This window comes from Nothobranchius furzeri, chromosome 3, assembly GCF_043380555.1.
Source record: "Nothobranchius furzeri strain GRZ-AD chromosome 3, NfurGRZ-RIMD1, whole genome shotgun sequence".
In the NCBI taxonomy this organism is placed as follows: Eukaryota; Metazoa; Chordata; class Actinopteri; order Cyprinodontiformes; family Nothobranchiidae; genus Nothobranchius; species Nothobranchius furzeri.
The window spans coordinates 82,713,351-82,732,107 of record NC_091743.1 but is presented as its reverse complement, the minus strand read 5'-3'; the positions used below and the strand labels follow the sequence as shown (position 1 = coordinate 82,732,107).

The 18,757-nt window shown below is 41.8% G+C and overlaps 1 protein-coding gene across 1 annotated transcript; it reads left to right on the top strand.

Moving 5' to 3' along the window:
- Positions 1 to 603: 603 nt before the first annotated feature.
- alkal2b (ALK and LTK ligand 2b) lies at positions 604 to 17,494 on the top strand. Its single transcript, XM_054735024.2, has 6 exons — positions 604 to 767; positions 1,023 to 1,244; positions 9,371 to 9,424; positions 11,329 to 11,409; positions 16,189 to 16,268; positions 16,947 to 17,494. Exons 2-6 carry the CDS (start codon positions 1,055 to 1,057, stop codon positions 16,983 to 16,985), a joined length of 444 nt encoding a protein of 147 aa, XP_054590999.2. The 5' UTR covers positions 604 to 767; positions 1,023 to 1,054; the 3' UTR covers positions 16,986 to 17,494.
- The last annotated feature ends 1,263 nt before the right edge of the window (positions 17,495 to 18,757 follow it).

Sequence of the window (18,757 nt, the reverse complement as noted above, 5' to 3'; positions counted from 1 at the left end):
TGACAGGAAGATCTAGAAACACCGAAACAAAAATCTCAGGTTAAACACGGGAACATTCTGAACATCAACAGGTTCTTCTGATGTTTCGGGTGAGCCTGGATTACCCTCACCGATCTGGACCATATCGGCCTCTCCTGAGCCAGATCCAGATCATCTGGGACTTTGGAGAACATAAGAAGCTCTGGGAACGAGTCAGAGTAGTTTCTTGTCACCTCCGCTAAGAGGAGGTGCTGCACCGCCTTCTGAACAAACTCCGTCAACTCTGCATCTTCTGTTGTGCGTGCATGGGTTTATGCGCGTGCACGGCCCACACACGCACACATTCCCTCCCGCTCTTTATTTCCGCGATCCGGTGGAGTTGCTCGTGAGAACACCAGAGGATTGTTTCTTTTCAGAGAGGAAGAGGAGCTGAAGGAAAGCGCGAAGGTTGTGATCATCCTGAAGCATCAGTCAGAGCTGCAGGTTCTCCAGGTAGAGCATGACCCCTTCCTGCTGCCTGCAGGCTGCTGCGGGTCAGCCCAGCTGTTTGTGATGATGATGCTGATGGTGGTGGTGATGGTGGTATTTGATCGGCTCCACGCGCTCCGTCAGCTCTAAGATGTCACCGAACGACAGAGCGCGCAAGATCAAAACTAACCCGGGATAACAGCTCCAAGAGACGCGACAGAAACCGAGAAGTTCGCATCAGGTTCCTCCTCGAGACGAACCGGGAAGAGACCGGTGCGCCGGGGAGAAGAGGCGCTCCGAGCCGAAAGGGGAGAGGGGAGGTGAGTCTGATCTGGACCCGGTTCAGGAGGACTTTAAACTTTTGTTCATTAAACAACTTTAAAATGTAAAATAAAACACATTTATTCGGAGCCATCTTAAATTAGTTTTAAAGTTTTGTTGGAAACACTTCTGGGGTTTTTCTTTGGAGCATGCCTTTTTATTTTACGTAATTTTTTATTGTATTTCAATCATTTTAATGTTAAAGTTTCCATAGAATCAAATGAAAGTTGTTAAACATACATTTTATATTTCAGACCTCATCTTGAGTCCGTTCATCTCCATCGGGATGCTGCTCCCGCGGCTCCTCCTCCCGCTCCTCCCCCTCCTCCTCATGCCTCCGGGGCCCTGCTACGCTGCGACCGAGCAGCGAAGCTCCAGGACCCGGTCTGAGGGCCGCGGGGCTGGCCGAAGACGGGTGGAGTCGCTTGGGTTCACCGGATACACAGCACCATTGAGGACGAGCAGGTCGAAACCCGGTTGGTACCGATGGTCCAGATTAGACCTGGGATTGTGTTCAGATTAACCCTTTGATGCATGAATTATGAAATCTTCAAACATAATTTTTTTAAACAATTTTTTCATTCATCTTTAGGTGTGAATGAAACAAATTTCAACAAATATTTTCTGTATATTTAATAATTCACAAATAATTTATTACATGTCCACCCGGACAGCGTGCATTCTGAACATGAAATATGATGGCTTGACTTACTGAAGTCCAAATGAAGGGGCTCAAATGCAACAAAGTCTTCAACAGCTGTGCTTAATAGCAACAAAATAAATAAATAAAACAATTTTGAGTACCTGTCCTGTGGTGACCATTATGCATCAAAGGGTTAATTAAAACACATTAATTAGAATCTGGGGGCAGATTAAACATGTGTTTCCTCTGAGGTCCTCATCAGAACACCTGTGGTTTACCTTCAGACCCTGTTAGGGGTCTGCTCTAAACCGAGGCTGTTTCAGCTTCATCTTGATGTTCCTCAACCAAAATGGTTTTCCTCTGCTACACTGACTGATGCACCATGTTGCCAGAACACATTATGTAGCTCCAGGTCAACAGACCTCACTTGGCACCCACTTGGCACCCACTTGGGTGCATGGGTTCACAATGTGGGCTTTAATCTTACAGTGGGTACAGAAAGTATTCAGACCCCCATCAAATATTTTCACTCTTTGTTATATCGTAGCCATTTGCTAAAATCAATAAAAAATCTTTTTTTCCCTCGTTAATGAACACACATCACCCTGACAGAAAAACTGAATTTTGGAAATTTCTGCAGATTTATTAAAAAGATAAACTGAAACATCACATGGTCCTAAGTATTCAGACCCTTTGCTCAGTTTAGAAGAAGTACCATTGGAGCTAATACAGCCATGAGTCATATTGATAAAGATGTTACAAGTTCCTTGGGGATCCTCTGGCATTGGTCTTATCCAAGCAGAAAATCTTATTTCACCCAATCTCTGGGTCCTTCAACTGTCTTTTAGCAAACTCCATGCTCAGTAGCTGGACGGCCTGAAGGGTTCTGGTCATCCCAAAAATCTTCCATTTAAGGATTATGGAGGCCACTGGGCTCTTAGGAACCTTAAGTGAAGAAGAGATATGTTTGTACCCTTGGCCAGATCTGTGCCTTGCCACAATCTGAGTTCTTCAGGCAGTTCCTTTGGCCTCATGATTCTCATTTGTTCTGACATGCCTTGTGAGCTGTACAGTCTTCTAGACAGGTGTGTGGCTTTCTTAATCAAGTCTAATCAGTATAGTCAAACACAGCTGGACTCTAATGAAGGTGTAGGACCATGTCAAGGATGATCAGAAGAAATGGAAAACACTTGAGTTAAATACATAAGTGTCACAGCAAATGATCTGAGTACTTAGGACCATGTGATATTTCAGATAGTCTTTTTAATAGATCTGCAAAAATTTCAAAAATTCTGTTTTTCAGTCAATATGGGGTGCTGCGTACATTAATGAGGAAAAAAACTAATGTAATACATTTCAGCAAATAGCTGCAATATAACAAAGTGTGACAAACTGAAGGTGGTCTGAATACTTTCCGTACCCACTGTAGCCCATTTATAAGTGTTTACACACTCAGCTGGTTGTGATCAAACCAGCCAATCAGCAGTAGATCAAAACATCAACATGAAGTGTTTTTCATGTTTCTATAAACACACTGAATCAGCTTGTACAGATTTATTGTGTTTAGTACCATCTCTAAATCACACAGTTAATAAGCAGAGTGCAAATCCAACCTTTCCTCTGGATTTTATTACCCAGCAGACAGCTGAACTGTTGCTTGTCACCTTTACCTATCCACTCAAAAGGAACCTAAACTCTGGTTAGCCTTTCATTAAGATGGGCCCCAAAACAGCTGGAGACCTGGAGGAGAGTTAAAGAACAACCCAGTAAATCACCTTCAGATAGACTTTTGATTTTTTCATCAGATTTGTTTTATCTGTAGCTTCATGAAGGCAGGGGCGCCTCCAAAAAATTTTGATAGGGGTGGCCAGATGGGGCCAAAGAAATTTTTTTGGGTGGCACACCAAATTGGTCTTTGTGGTAACTCTGGTTGAATTTAGTCTGTGGCGATTTGCTGCATTGTGCCTTTGTTCATTTTGATTAAAATAACAGTATGTATCCAAAACATTTACCTTAAATTTTACAAACACAAACATTTTAGAAAAATACATTTCAGTTATTTTAAATGTTTTTCCTAATTTAATTAAAAACTGTAATTTTTGGTTAATTCACCTGTGTTGCTGTGCTCACAAAAAACCCACAAAAAACTATGGAGATAAAAACTTTTATAAAATGGTGGGCAGCAGAAACATATTTTTTTATTCTGATTATTTCTTTACTCATTAATTGTAATATTTCATTTTGTTTTACAATTATGTCTTGATAAACAAGATAAATATATCTTTTGACTGAACATCAACATGATTTGTTAACACTGGCTTTTCCTGGGGGGCCACCCCTGACCACCCCTTGGGGGCACCCTTGCACAAAGGTCCAGGCAGTCTTTTCCTGTCACTTTGTAAAATAATGAGTTTGAGTCCAACTCATCCAACTAACTCTCTTCTCCTGAACCTTCTATTAGACATTGCTTTAAAACCTCCACCTCAGCCACATTGCAGCTATTTCAGCTGAATCAGAACCCCCTGCTGGACTGGACCAATTGACACAGACATGTCTTGTTTATTTCCTAAGGATTTTACTCATCTAGTTAAGTCTGTGATGTCCAGTCCTCCTGCTGATGTGCTCTTGCTTTAACACACCTGAATCTGTTGGTCTGTGAAGGGATCCTGCAGAACTCGAATACAGGCTGAGGAAGTGCAAGGAGCAGAGGGACATTTAATATCTGCAGGACAATGGTGCTCAGGAACCAGACTTGGACTGGTGAGAGTCGTTTCAACACTGTAGGCAGAGGATGACTCTCAGCTAACAGCAGCTAACAGCCAGAACAATCTCCAGTTTAATTTCCCAGGGTTGATACAGATTTTACAGTCATCGAAAATACTAGAACTCTTTCAGAGTTTTGAAGGGGCCTGTACCGTTACAGTGATAATATGTATTTTTTCTGATGATGGGTGGGTAGTACATACCTGAATCATTGCAAGTACGCAGTATTTTTGTGTTTGAGTAAGACCTTAACAACGGATGGCCATTAAATCCCTGGGAGAGCAATCTCCAGCAAAATGACAATCACATAAGACTCCTTTCATCAATCAATCAATCAATCAATCAATCAATCAATCAATCAATCAATCAATCAATCAATCAATCAATCAATCAATCAATCAATCAATCAATCAATCATCAATCAATCAATCAATCAATCAATCAAGTTTTATTTATATAGAGCTTTCCGCCACCCTCAGAGGGGTCCAAGGGGCTGGACAAGAAAAGTAACAAAGATAAAAGTAGCAAGTCATAAAAACTTTAAAAACAAAATGAGAACTTAGACATTTGTGAACAATAAAACGCCAATGAGATCAAATTTAGATAAAAGAAAATTTAAATTATTTAGTTAAAAGAAGGCAATAAATAAACAAACAAACAAATAATTAAATTCATTAATTAATTAAAACCAGAAACCAAAAGCTTTAAGAGAAAGCCTTCCTATAAAAATTTGTCTTCAACTTGCTCATAAAGACTGTTTGATTGTGAGTGGGAGATGGTTCCAGAGAGAGGGTGGAAGAACTTGAAAAGCCCATCACCACGAGTCTTAAATCGGGTGCGAGGGACGATAAGCAATTTCTGGTGAGCCGACCATAATGACCTTGAGAGAACATGCTTTATTAAGAGCTTCGCTAAGTATGTGGGGGCACTGCCTTGGAGGAACTTAAACACAAAAAGTAGAATTTTAAACTGTGCCCGGTATGAGACTGGGAGCCAGTGAAGAGAATCCAGCACTGGAGAAACACGGTATCGTTTCCTAGTTCCAGTCAAAAACCTAGCAGCACTGTTCTGCAATAATTGCAGGCGATGCACAATAATCTGACCCAACCCAGTATAAAGGGAGTTACAATAGTCAAGCCTAAAGATCAAAAACACATGGAGTACACGCTCCAAGTGAGTTCTGGAAAGAATTGTCTTGAGTTTAGTAAGGCGACGTAACTGAAAAAAGCAAGACCGAACTACTGAGTTGACATGAGAGTCTAATCTAAGAGCATAATCTTGTCTCACCCCCAGGCTATTGACAACTGGCTTCTGTAGTCATGAGAAGGTGCACAAATCTACAGTAGAACATAAATCTGAGCTGTAGCCTGGGTGAAACATGATAAATTCCGTTTTTTTGTTCATTAACATACAGGAAATTAGCTGCAAGCCATGCCTTGACCTCATTTACACAGGTCTCAGGGTTTAAAAAAAGAAGCTCCATTCCCCAGAGACAGTGGAGAATAGATCTGGCAGTCATCAGCGTATGAGTGGAACTTAATGCCATGTCTGCGGAAGATGGACCCTAACGGCAACAAATAAATTGCAAAAAGCAGTGGTCTGAGAATTGAGCCCTGTGGAACCCCTCAGCAAAAAGCCTCCCAAGAAGAGAGAGCTTCCCCCCAATCTCACACAGAATCTCCTACCATATAGGTAGGGGTGAAACCATTCAAGGGCATACCCAGTGATCCCTACACATAGTTCCAGGTGATCAAGCAGTGTCACCACCATGTCAAAAGCTACCGTAAGGTCCAATAAAAAAAGTGCCACAGAAAAACCCTGATCTAAAGATATACAAATGTCATTCAAGACCCTTAGCAGGGCTGATTCAGTGTGGTGCCCATGCCTAAATCCAGACTGGAAAACCTCAAATAAATCAGAGTCAGATAAGTGAGATACCAGCTGCTGGTTAACAATCTTCTCCAAACTTTTAGAGGCGAAAGGGAGGGTCTAGATTAGCCTATAATTGTCAAGCACTGTAGCATCAGCACCAGTTTGTTTGAGGATTGGCCACACCACTGCGTATTTCAATGAGGATGGAACAACCCCAGAGCTCAAGCTACCATTTATAATGGTACCAAGAAATGGGGCCAGGACGGAAAAAGCCTCCTTCCAGAGGCGGGGTGGCAGAATGTCCAGAGAAGAGCCTGATGGCTTCTGTCCTGATACCAGCTTACTCAACTCAGAAAGGGAAACAGGTTCAAAAACGCTCAGGGTAGCCCTCGATGAGGCAGCAGGAACAGACTCAGTAGGAGAGCCGAGGATAGATGCTCTAATATCAGAGACTTTCCTAACAAAAAAATTGAGAATGTCTTTACAATCACCAGCAGTAGAAATAGATGTAAAGCCATGTTCCTGATAGACCAACACTGTGTTCAGTGTTTTGTAAAGGATCCAGTTATAATTGGGATTTGTGTCAATGATAGCAGCATAATATGCAAATCTTGCATCCTTCACAGCATCCTGATGAGCCACTAATGATACCGGAAACATCTCATAGGAAAGCTGCAAGCCACACTTTTTCCATTTTCTCTCTCAAACTCTGCAGGCTCGTCTGGAAGCCTTGGTGCCATCAGAGAGCCAGGCTCCCCACTTGGCCTAGACTTTCTAGTTTTGAGAGGTGCAACAGCATAAAGGACTTTTTTACAGAGCAAATCAAAATGCTGAGAGAACTCCTCAGTGTTACTGGACTCAGTGGTCCGACTTTCAGACCTAGCAGACACACGGCTGACAAACTGTAACATTCTCAGCATTTAATACTCTAGAACTATTGACAGGAACATCGGTCACCGGGGCGAGGAGAGGCAATGTAAAGTCACAGAGAATGGTAGAGGGGTCAGAGAACACAGGTGGCAAAGTCACAATATTAATAGGGGTGAGGCCAACAGAAAAAAACATGTCCAGCGTGCGGCATTTAATATGGTAGGGCCAGTGATCCACTCTGTTAAATTAAAAGAGTCCAAAACATTCATAAAGTCGTTGACAACGAGTGAAGAGGTGAATGTGTAAAACAACATCAATGCTGAAAGTTTTGTAATCGTTTGGTACAAATCAGTAAATGCATTTTGTACTCACAAGCTCCAGAAGAAGGAAACATTGCGTCGCCCAGAGACTTAGATTCTCTACCGTGTATTTTTGACCTGATTTTTATGGTTATTTGTTACAAAGCTGCCATTATTTTTCAACAACATTTCAATGTGTATTTCCAGAGATTAACAGTAAAAACTACACATTGTCTCTTTAACTGTACTTGTCACATTAATGTAGCACAGGGGTGAAAGACTCTGATAGAATTCATGATCGTGAAGATCATCATCACTACATGGTCCTGAAACCTTTATAAGCTCACATGAAAGTTCTTGAAAACAGTTTGAATTTAACATTGGTAAGTTTAAGAACGCTGAAAAGCACCAATTGTTTTCATGGTTCTACTGGACTGGTTCTGTTGGGTGTTTGATCAAAGTGTCTCTGTCCATGGTGCTGATCTGTGTTTTACCTGTTCTGGTAAGTCAGTTCCTTGTGAGGATGAAGGTTTGAGTCATACAATCTTAAACTGAAACACAGCATTATCATGACTCAGCAAATGTTGTTCAGTTCTTTTGAGATTTGAGCTCCTTAAAGAAGATCTCTTCAACTTCAGCCTGATTAAATAAACCCCTCTTTCTTTCCCTGGTCAGCTCACACAGTGGCTCTTCATCAGATAACGTTTTTAAGTTAGGGAGTACATATATTATCTCTCTTTTTCTTTTCCAGAGAGTCAATTTGGAGATCCAAAACACAAAGAAACGTTCTTTGCATACCTGACAGGTATGAACATCTATGTATCTAAATATAGGTGATTGAGTTCATTTTTTTAATAAAATAAAGAAATGTGTTAGTTTTTAACAAGCAACAAACTTTTTCTTTTTTTTTTTTACCATGTCCTATCCGGCTGTGAAGCAATCAGAATTGATACCTGAATACAGACGACAAGCCTTACAGTTTTATTCTCACAGGTGGCGCTTTATAGCCTCTGCTATTATGCCACTCCTGATATCAAAAACCTTATTAGAAATATGTTGGTTGTTTTAAATATCAACGGACACGGAGACAGAAGTGTAAGAAAAACGGGGAGAGAGAAGGAAGAGGTGGGGGAGGGGGTTCACAAAAATGAACAATAAATGATGAACAAGAATCTGCTTCTAGACCTGGATAGAGAGAGAGAGAGAGAGAGAGAGAGAGAGAGAGAGAGAGAGAGAGAGAGAGAGAGAGAGAGAGAGAGAAGGACACAAAAATACAACAAGACCAAAATATCACTGCGCCAACAGCTTGAGAGTTTATAAAAGTCATTGTTCCTGAGAAACACAAGGTAATAATTAGAAGAAGAAGAAAATATAATTTCTATAGCGCCTCTCAAGATAAAAATCACGAGGCGCTTCATACTGCATTCATACTGCATTTAGTGCCAACCACAGCCTTAAGACATGTGTGGAAAATGCCCAAGTCCATCCTTTTTAGAGCACCATGTGAGCACCTGTGTGCATACACGCACTTGTATATGTAAGGTTTCGCCATAGGAGCGTCCAACAGTGAGTGTGAGGGCCCACAGACCTGCCCCCAAAGACAGGTGGAAGATGGAGGAGTTCCAAGCCCTAGAGATCCAAGGGTCTTCCTGAAGCACAGGAACCCCAGGGAGACAGCCGCCGGAGATGCCCCAACCCTCCTTCCGAAAGGCGCAGAAGATTACCCCGGCCCCGGGGGTCGCGACCAGCAGCCACCAGACCCCTGGGTGATTACAATGGCAAGTCCCCAGGCTCGCCCACAGCCATCCACCCCCGAGCTGGCTGAACTTGGAACAGAGCGGCCCAGGACCAGAGGGCTACAAACCCTGCTGGGTACCTGACAGAGCCCAGGGATCCAGACCCCACCAGGCAGCCACCGGGAGCGAACCGACAGATCTCAAAAGCTTCCTGCATTACACAGCATTATCATGACTCAGCAAATGTCCTTCAGTCCTTTTGAGCTTTGGGCTCCTGAAGGAAGAAGAAGAGCTCTTCAACTTCAGTCTGATTAAATAAACCTTACTTTGTTTCCCTGGTCAGCTCACACAGTGGCTCTTCATCAGACAAAGTTTTACAGTTAGGTGGTCCAAATATTATCTCTGTTTTTCTTTTCCAGAGGGTCAATTTGGAGATCCGAAATACAAAGAAATGTTCTTCGCACACCTGACAGGTATGAACATCTAACCTCTGTCTCTAAACATAGGTGGTTGAGTTCGTTTTTCTTAAAGAAATAGAGAAATGTGTTTAAATTCAGAATGTAGAGAAGATGCTCCTACATTTAATTAGAACCCATTAAATGTGAAAAATCATAAAGTATGAAATATCACCTTAATGGATCTTTAAGTAAATTTAATCAGAAGATCGGATCTTTTTATTGCAGGGATTGAGCAACACTTCGGGTTAACTTCAAGAAAAGAGTCAAGTTTAAAAAGTTTAAAGATTTATTACTAAACAAATTAAAACTAGACTAACTTTAAACACTGTGTTTATACACTAATGTATGGTGTAACTAAGGTGAAATAAGACTGAGAATGGTGTGTGTGTGTGAATATGTTCAGAACCAGCAGATCCGGAGAAACGATTAGTTCTGATGGGATTGAAGAGGATGTTTCGCGCTAAGCTTGGTTTGGGAGATTTATAACACACACTGAGACAACATTCTGTCGGTCTACATACCCTTGGCGGAAGCCCCCGTTAGATCAGGAATGTCGAGGTCCAGCTTGACCTCCTCTGGCACTGAAGCCGGTGAAAAGCAGCGGCTGCTGACCAGACCAGTCTTGAGATACTTCCAGGTCACGACAGTTTTATTGGCATCTAGCGAGACCCAAAAAGGGGTCGTGATGGTTCAGCTTTTATTCTGAAAGGAACCGTTGCGGCAGGTGGAACATGTTACCGATTTAATCCAGCTTGTCGTTAGGTTATTTTGGCTGAAGAGGAAAGTTTACGGATTGGCCACTCCGACAACTTCTCTAGAACGCTTGAACTGAAGTTAAGATGACGTGGGCATAGTTTTATAATTTGGATGTTTTGATTTACGGTCAAATCAAAAAAGGACAGATTTACCAAGCACCAACAAATCCACGCCTAGCGTCAGATCTGGAAGGCTCTGATTGGATCAGAAAAAGGAAACGTGTCATGTGATTCTTAACATTATGTGGATGAGAATGTCTAGTAGAAATACTTAATTATATTACTTATTATAATACTACTGATCATAACATTGTCATTTCACAGATTGGTTCACATTTTATTATTGGACTAAAATTTTGTTTGATTAGCTTTATTAAAAATAGAGTTCTTCTGGTTTATTAAAAGAAAGAGTCCCTTGTCTTCATTCTTCTCTTGAGCTGGTAAAGGAAGACAGTTTAGAAGCAGAGCATGAGACCTTGAGCAATATCTCATGCAGATTAGTTCTGTGTCAGAAACTTCTGGTTTTGCTTTGAGCGGAGCAAAACAGAGCAGGGCCTTTTAGGTCAGAAATAGACAATTCATCACGCTACAAGAAGAAACTGGGGCTCTACAACAATCACAGCAATTAAAACTAGTTAATAAATTCAAACAGGATGCTTTTCAAACGTCATCAGGTTTTTCTTTATTGCTCATCAATTCCTATACATAACAAGGTTTTAATGCCACAAACTAATACAGGTATTTAAATCCCTGAATATAATCAAGTCCATCCTTTGCCTAAATCAGCTGCGGTGAACCCTTGTCCTCAGCAGGTTTTAGATGTTTCTCTGCTCCAACACCAGATTCAGTGGCTGAATCTCCTCCTCAGCAGGTCCTACAGAATCATATTCATGACAATTGATCAGTTTAAAGCAGAGAAACGCCTGAAACCTGCAAGATAGTGGTCCAGCAGGACCAGGACTGGACACATCTGGACTAAAGCAGGTTATTTGTACCCTGACTGAGTCAAACAGGTTATGCTTGAATCTGACTTTTAAAGTAACTAAGATATCATAGAATTAAAGTACAGTAACTGTAAACCACTAAAACCAGCTCAGTTCATCAGTGTTGAACATCACGGGTGTTTGATCCGGAACCTTAACAAGTATCCTTTCATGTCCTCAGGTCCTCTTTCCATCAAACCTCAGTGCCAGAAACAGTTCAACCGACTCTACCACAACACCCGGGACTGCACAGTTCCTGCCTGTGAGTAACATCACACTCCAGTCAAAGAGCTGCAGGTTCAAATCCTCTCACTGTCACTTAAACTACTTGTTAAAAAAAGCCATTTTCCAGGAATGGAGTTTGTTTGGTACATGGGAACGTGACTGACCTAGAACAACGCTAATGAAGTTCCAGTATCAACGTTTTATGCATAAAAATATAAAACACTAAATGTTTAAACAAACATGAGCTTAAAGCAGGTTTAAGAGAAGCAGATCTATCAATCCAGCATCGAATCAGTGAATTAAACACCCAGAATTTCACCAGATATCCTGGTTTTAGAGTGAGCCTGTGCTGGTTGCTGGTTAAATCGCTCGAGTATTCCCCGTTGTGTCATGTTCCTGAAGGAATCGTAGATAAAGCGCAGGATAAGGCGTGTTGTAACACTCAGAGTTACTCTGTTATCGGGCCAATCGTGTCACGACAGCTGCAGCTATTATGGTTTTAAATCACGCATGTAGTTTAATGTTTGTGTTGGAGCGAGAGGGAGGGAAGCGGTGAATTAGGCAAGCTGTGTGTGTGTGTGTGTGTGTGTGTGTGTGTGTGTGTGTGTGTGTGTGTGTGTGTGTGTGTGTGTGTGTGTGTGTGTGTGTAGTCAATCGGTAATGAGATTCAAAGCCTGAAAATCAGGATTTTTAATACAATAAACCTAAATCACATGTTTTAGAAACTCGTGGTTCTTTTGCTGTAAAACAGCAACACTGAACCTCCTGTACTGTACATCCTGTAGGTTTATCAGGTCTGTTTAATTTAAACTTTTACATAATCTATAATCTTATTTCATACACCCTTTAATATCATGTGAAAAAGCTGTATGCTACAGTTTATGTTCCAATTATTATGAAAATAAAATCACGGAGGTATTTGACGCCATTATATTAACTTGATCTTTAAGCTTTGATCATTTTAACGCAATAATCCTAAACAGAACTAATCTGAAGTAATCTAACAGCTTCGACTGATGTTTTGGAGTTTCTTGGTGTTTTTGTTTGTAATTACAAAGTTGAAACAGGAAGGTGTTTCATTCCTACACACCGTAACTTTATAACCATGAATGCTTGTGTCCCTGTTGTGCATCTTCATCTAGAGTACTATCACAGATTAGTGTGTGTGCGTGCACGCGTGTGTGTGTGTGGGAGTGTGAGCGGCTAAAGGTGAAAGTTACAGGAGCTGGTGAGGTTCAAACTTGTCCAGCGGTTGTTTACATAACCCTGACAGTTTATTGGCTGCCGTTTGTCAGACGACTCTAGTGGGAAGTTGTTTACTTTAGCGGAGTTGTCTTAACCTCGCCACAGAGTGCTGGTGTTGTTGTGTACTAAACGATGGGACTCAATGTGCCGTGCAGAAAATGGATAAAGTGTACAACTGTGACAGAACAAACTGAATCACAACCCAACCCAGGATTTACTTGGTCTAAGTGACTTGTGTGAAACCTGCAAACCATATTTTTATTAATTAAAGGAGGTCATATTTTGACAAGACAAGAGCTGTAAGTATGAACCTGGAAACTTTGCAGCTGTTGCCCAAAACCATCAACACCAACTTAGAGAAAATTGTCATCAAATTAATAATGTTTGTTTTGTGAAATAAAAAAAGAAATGTTAAAGCTGCTGCCAGTGGGTCATGACGGTGGCCATGGTAACCACCAGCGATTATATGATTTATACTTCTCCGTCTGCATTGGTGCAGACATACGCACGTCAAGGGCTGTCCAATTGAGTCACAGAGGCTGTCGGAGACACACCCAACTTTTTGACTATCCGTCAGAAGTGACAGACTGCAAGCTTGTGATTGGTCAGGACGGTGCTTCCGTTATATAAGTTAACACCACCATTACCAATTCCCTTGTCCAATACTTTTCTATACACAGAGGAATAGAGATTGTTTTTTCCTTCTTGCTGACATGTTTCCGCGACCAATGGCAAGGCTCTGACAAAGGCAACAGCGATAGCCGAAACATGTCAGCAAAAAGGTAAAAACAATTCTCTATTACTCTGTGAATGTAAAAGAATTGGAAAATGGAATTAGATGACCAACTCAGAGCAAACGTAGCAAAGATGTACAATGTGCACGATCTTGGACTGGATACATGACTGTAATGGTGGCAGGAGAACCCAGAAAAGTGTTGCACCTTCTGTTGTGCTGGAGGGGCATTGCTTGGCAACACTCCCCAGGTGACGGAGAAGTCTGAAGGGAAAACATCTCCATCAATGCGTGTGTGCGACTTCGCACTAAACCTTTACGCCCAGAATATATCAGACGAAGAAGTGCGACAATGCCCCGCGAAGCGCCGTGGGATAACGAGCGCTTCTATTCTGTGCCTCTGTTAACTTACGGTCTCGGTCCCATCAGCTGCAAAGCGCCGTGCAGCGATCGTTCCAGTGTGAGCTCTAATTTTTCCCTGAGTCGTGAATGAGCCGCGTCAATTCTGGCAGAAAGTCAAACCAAGCAGAAGAAGCAGGGCAATACATTTATCAAAATAAAAGAAGATTTTCAAAATAAAACATCACCATTGATAAATGTGATCATTTTTGTGTATCTAAACAGACAAGAGATAAAAATGAACAAACACACACACACACAGCACGGGAACGGGGTGGTGTGGGGGTTTGGAAAACAGTAGGTGTGAGCAGAAACGCTCCTTGCAAATTCTTACCTGATGTGAACAGAGGAGGGGTGGACAGCGCACAAATTTCGTGAACGATCCACTTCGGGCGCTTTGCAGCTGGTGTGTTCCGGGCGTTGGAGTCCGATTTGTCCAAGAAAACCAACATGAGGCTGAAAAATCAAAACTTTAGTATTTAAAGTGGCAGTGTGTAGTTTCCTGGCACGAGGGGGCGGTACATACATTCAGAAATGTATGTACTGCATTTCTGGGTAGTTTTACACCATATCGTTGTGACTGACGCTAGTTTAAAAAACTTTACAGTAAATGTTACCTGTGGAGCAGAAAGCACGCAACCTCAGTAGGACTCCTCAAACTTTAATGGTCCTTCAGTTAATTCCATCAAGAGAATGCAATGCCGATGGTTTTATGGCGCTGTAGTTTCCTGATCTGCTCGAGGTCCTGTGCCTTCCAATGGCATCATCATCTACGGCAATACCACTCAACCAAAATATGCTGCAACTCTTTTTTGATTCTGTTCTTTCACAAAGGTTTTGGAAAGGGTTTAGCAGTTTTGTTATTAAATTCATGTTTCTTACTGCCAAAATGTTTTTGAACATCCCCCAAAGACACCTGCACCCTTTGTACTTTAGACCCATCGACATATATACACTGGACAGCTCATGTCCATAGGCTCGTATTATCAGTTTTTTATCTGAACTGGAACGGGGCCACCACCGCCATTTTGATTGTGTGACACATCTCGTCACACCCAGACATTTCCATAAAAGGGGAAAGAGATGGAGCTGAGGGTGGGGCTGTAAGGCTGGGATCAAATGACGACACCCGTTGAACTGAAGCTATGTAGCTACATGCTAACCCAAAGCTAACATGGAGGTGGGAGCTAAGCTAACAGAGGTTCCATTTTATTAAACAGCACTAGTTCTCATGAAAACACGGTACCCGGTCGTGGCTCTTTGTGGACAAATTAGTTATTTAGTCGCACCCCACCACCAGTATTTTACAATTATGCAAATAAATAAATAAAAAAATGAGCGAGTTTATGTGATGGCTTACAGACGACTAACATCAAGCACTATCAACCAACTCCCTCCACATACTGGCAGCCCGTGCAGCAGACAGGTATCGCTGCGGTAAGAGATGCGCTGAGCTGCCGCTGAGGGGAGGGAGTCTGTACCGATAGTCCGAACCCAGCTCCACCAGCATGTCATATTTCAACCCATTTTCCAAAGTGCAGCATTGTTAAATGCATTGGGTTTTACCCTATTAAATGTAAATATCATGGTTAAACTGTACATATTAAAATGATAGTTAGCGAGCTACTTTGATAAGCTCAGCTAGCGTAGGAGTGGCAGTGACCTAAAATACATCAATATAATTTTACTTACCAAACGAAATTAAGTGGAGACTCCTTGGACGCTCTATTAGTGCAATTACTACCACAGCAAGTCATTTTGTCTCACAATTGCACAAATAATATGCAAAAAAGAACGCACAAACCGCACAACTAATGGTCTAAGTTGAGAGACTGAAAATCGCGGAAAAGTTTTAAGGCGAGGCCGAGGCGCAACTGAGGCCTTTCCCCGGAGCTAGCTCTGCGGTCACGTGGGTCTGGTGCTCATTAATTATACACAATTTATTTAATTTATTTCTGCTGTGAGATTGGTATTTTTAACATGGGAGTCAATGAGGATTTGCTCACTTCTGACACGAGCCCCTAGTGGATGAGGGTGGAACTGCAATTTTTGTCACTTCCTGTTTAGCTTCATATCCAGACCCGAATTATGGGGGCTTGTTTAGACCCGATGTTTATGGTTATATGTTACAAAGCCACTAATATTTTTCACCATTTAAATAATTTTCAACAGCGTTCCAATGGGTATTTCCAGAGATTAACGGTACAAAATACACTTTAAGGAGATTTGTTTATTATGATCTGTAGCGCTGATGTGAAATAGATCATTTTACTTTTAATTTTTATTACATCAGACAGCCTTTGACCCAGATGAATATTTTTTCAGGGCTTCCTGTCTTTACACACTCCATCACGACCCTAGAGTTGCAGGTCTTATTGTTTTAAAAGCTGGTTCTGGTCAAGTTTCTCAGACACGCTTTGTTCTTTGGTCCTTCTGCAGATTTTAGGAGATGTGTTCGTATGCTGACTCAACTGGCCAATAGCCCTTGCTGTGCTAAGAAAAAAAACACACAAGAGTTGGTAAGACTGAGCATGAACACTGACATTCATGTACACAGAGCAGAATATACATCCAGAGCCAGATCCTGGAGGCAGGAAGCTGGATTCTCAGTGCAGCTAAAAACAAACTAAATCAGTCGTGTGAATGAAAGAAGGAATTCTAATAATGTCAAACAGAAAGTTTAAATCTAAACCTCTGATGACACATCACTCTGAGTCCAGCGATGTCCGACCCAAAAGCAGCTTTATCTGGTATTTCTGCATCGCTGCTGGCAAACCGCCAACGCAGCACAGACCACAAGACCCAAGAAGAAGAAAATAAACACTGTCAACGCACAATGTGAACTTTGTCAAAATATGAGCAGAGCCTGATAAAGTAAATACTGGAGTTTAGCCATAAGATGTCTCCCAGCAGTGCACTCAATCTGGAACCAGGAACCCAAAGAACGTTCAGTGGTCCTCCAAGCAAAGATGAAGGGACGAGTTCAACAAAGGGGTGGGAATAGAGGTGTGGCGGCAGGGCTGATTGGAGTTTCAGAAGCTTCAGAATCAAATCAAAGATGTGGTGAAACAACCTAAACCCAAACCTGATAGTACAGCCTGATTCTGGTTCTGAGTTTCAAACATGACTTGGATCACCTTTGACCTCATTAAATAGCTCTTCAGGTTTCATATCTTCTCTCCTTTCTGCCTCTACAGACTCTGGACAGGAAGTGCTGGCTACGGGACAGGAAGTGAGGCTCCTGATCCAGGTTTTTCCTGTCTTAAGGACCACTTGAGGATGTTTCCCTCCCAACAGAACGCTGACGTTGGTCTAAAACCAAAGATAAAACTGTTTCCAACAATCAGATAATCGTCATCTCGTCTGGATTGACTCTTAAATCTGCAAACTTCATCAGAAACATCTGGCCTACTCTCACCTGGACTCTCCTGGTATCACATGGAATAAGTCTGTCTTCCAACTCATCCTTCATACTCACAAACAGTACATCGTCACTCCTGTTAGTGCAGATTATGTGGGTATTTTTTGTGTCCTGCTTCAGTCTTTCACTGGACTCTGAAGAAGCACCAGGAACCAAATCTTGAGACTCTAAACAAGATGTTTTGGTTTCTGATGGTGGACTGGAGAACCATGGTTGGAGGACACAACCCCTGAATGTATTTAATGGTTATTGTTGTAATAAAGAAAGATAATCTGGTATATTTATAATGTTGAGATGAAGCAGGAATAAAACCTGTTTGATATATTTGAGAAAAGTCTGCTGGTTTTACTGGTTCTGAGGTAGATTGATGAAACGGGTTTTAGTTGGTGATGTCAGCGCTCCGTGGTGCTTTCCTTTGGTGACCTTGCAGGAATCTTTTCCGGTTTAATGAAAGCCTCTGGAATGGGAGAGGAATTCTGATCAGCTGGTTTTAAATGTCATGGCTATAATCTGAATGCTTTGTTGATTACTATATTAGTTTCAACCTTGATCTTTTAGATTAGATTGAAATCCATTTGTTATGATGATTTTGTTTCTATTTTAGCTGAAATAGTTTGTGTCTGAAGTCAGAGCCAGTCAGAGGAGGACTCTGGTCACTGTGGCTTAATGTTGCGGATCTATCTGATAAGCCCATTTATGTCTTATTTTAGTTCTTTTGGTTAGATTTTGTGCTGATTTAACCTCAGCAGAGATTGTGGTGCTTTGAGTTATTTATCTATTAGTTTAACTTTGTTGTTTGATCATTTGAAAGCAGTTTATGAGTGATTTAGTTTGCTTTTGAAGTCATTTTACATCAGTTTTTAGTGATTTCAATATTGTTTTCAGATCAGATCAGATCAGATTTATTTATAAAGCACTTTTCAAACAAAGTGCTACTCAAATGGCTTTACAAAATGACCCCAGATTCCCATAACAGGTTAAAAACATTAACAGACATATGCAAGCACACACACACACACACACACACACAAGTAAAAATTATATTTGGCTGAGTCCAGATGAGCCAAGTAAGGTAAGGCAAGGAAACGCCATCAGAGGAGCCGTCTGCCCCGGCAGCATCAGGTCTTCCACACTAAGTCAGGGCGCTCAGTGGAGGGGGAGCCCCCACCTAAGCCCAGGAAGGCTGCAGGAGGACACACGAGGATTTATGGGGATTGGATGAGGAAAACGAAATAAAGAAAGTAAATCTGTGTTTTGTGATCAGTTTAATTTGACATGAACACGACAAACACGCTTTCTTGACAATCTTTGTGAGTAAAAAAATGTGTAGAAATTAAAACGAACAACGTGTGTTATTAGGGAAATAGCGGGCGAGCGGTGTTGATGCAGGATTGCGCATGCGCCGTGAGCGGTTCTGATACTTTTTGGGTCGCAGCTGCTCGCAGCGCCGCATCAACAGTGCGATACCCTCACGAGGGACGAGCGAAATATTAAACACGCCAGAAGTCCGTGCGACCTCACGACTGCTGATCGGCGGCTGGTCACGTGGTGTTAATCGCCTCTCGTAACCCCCTGTACACTACACGA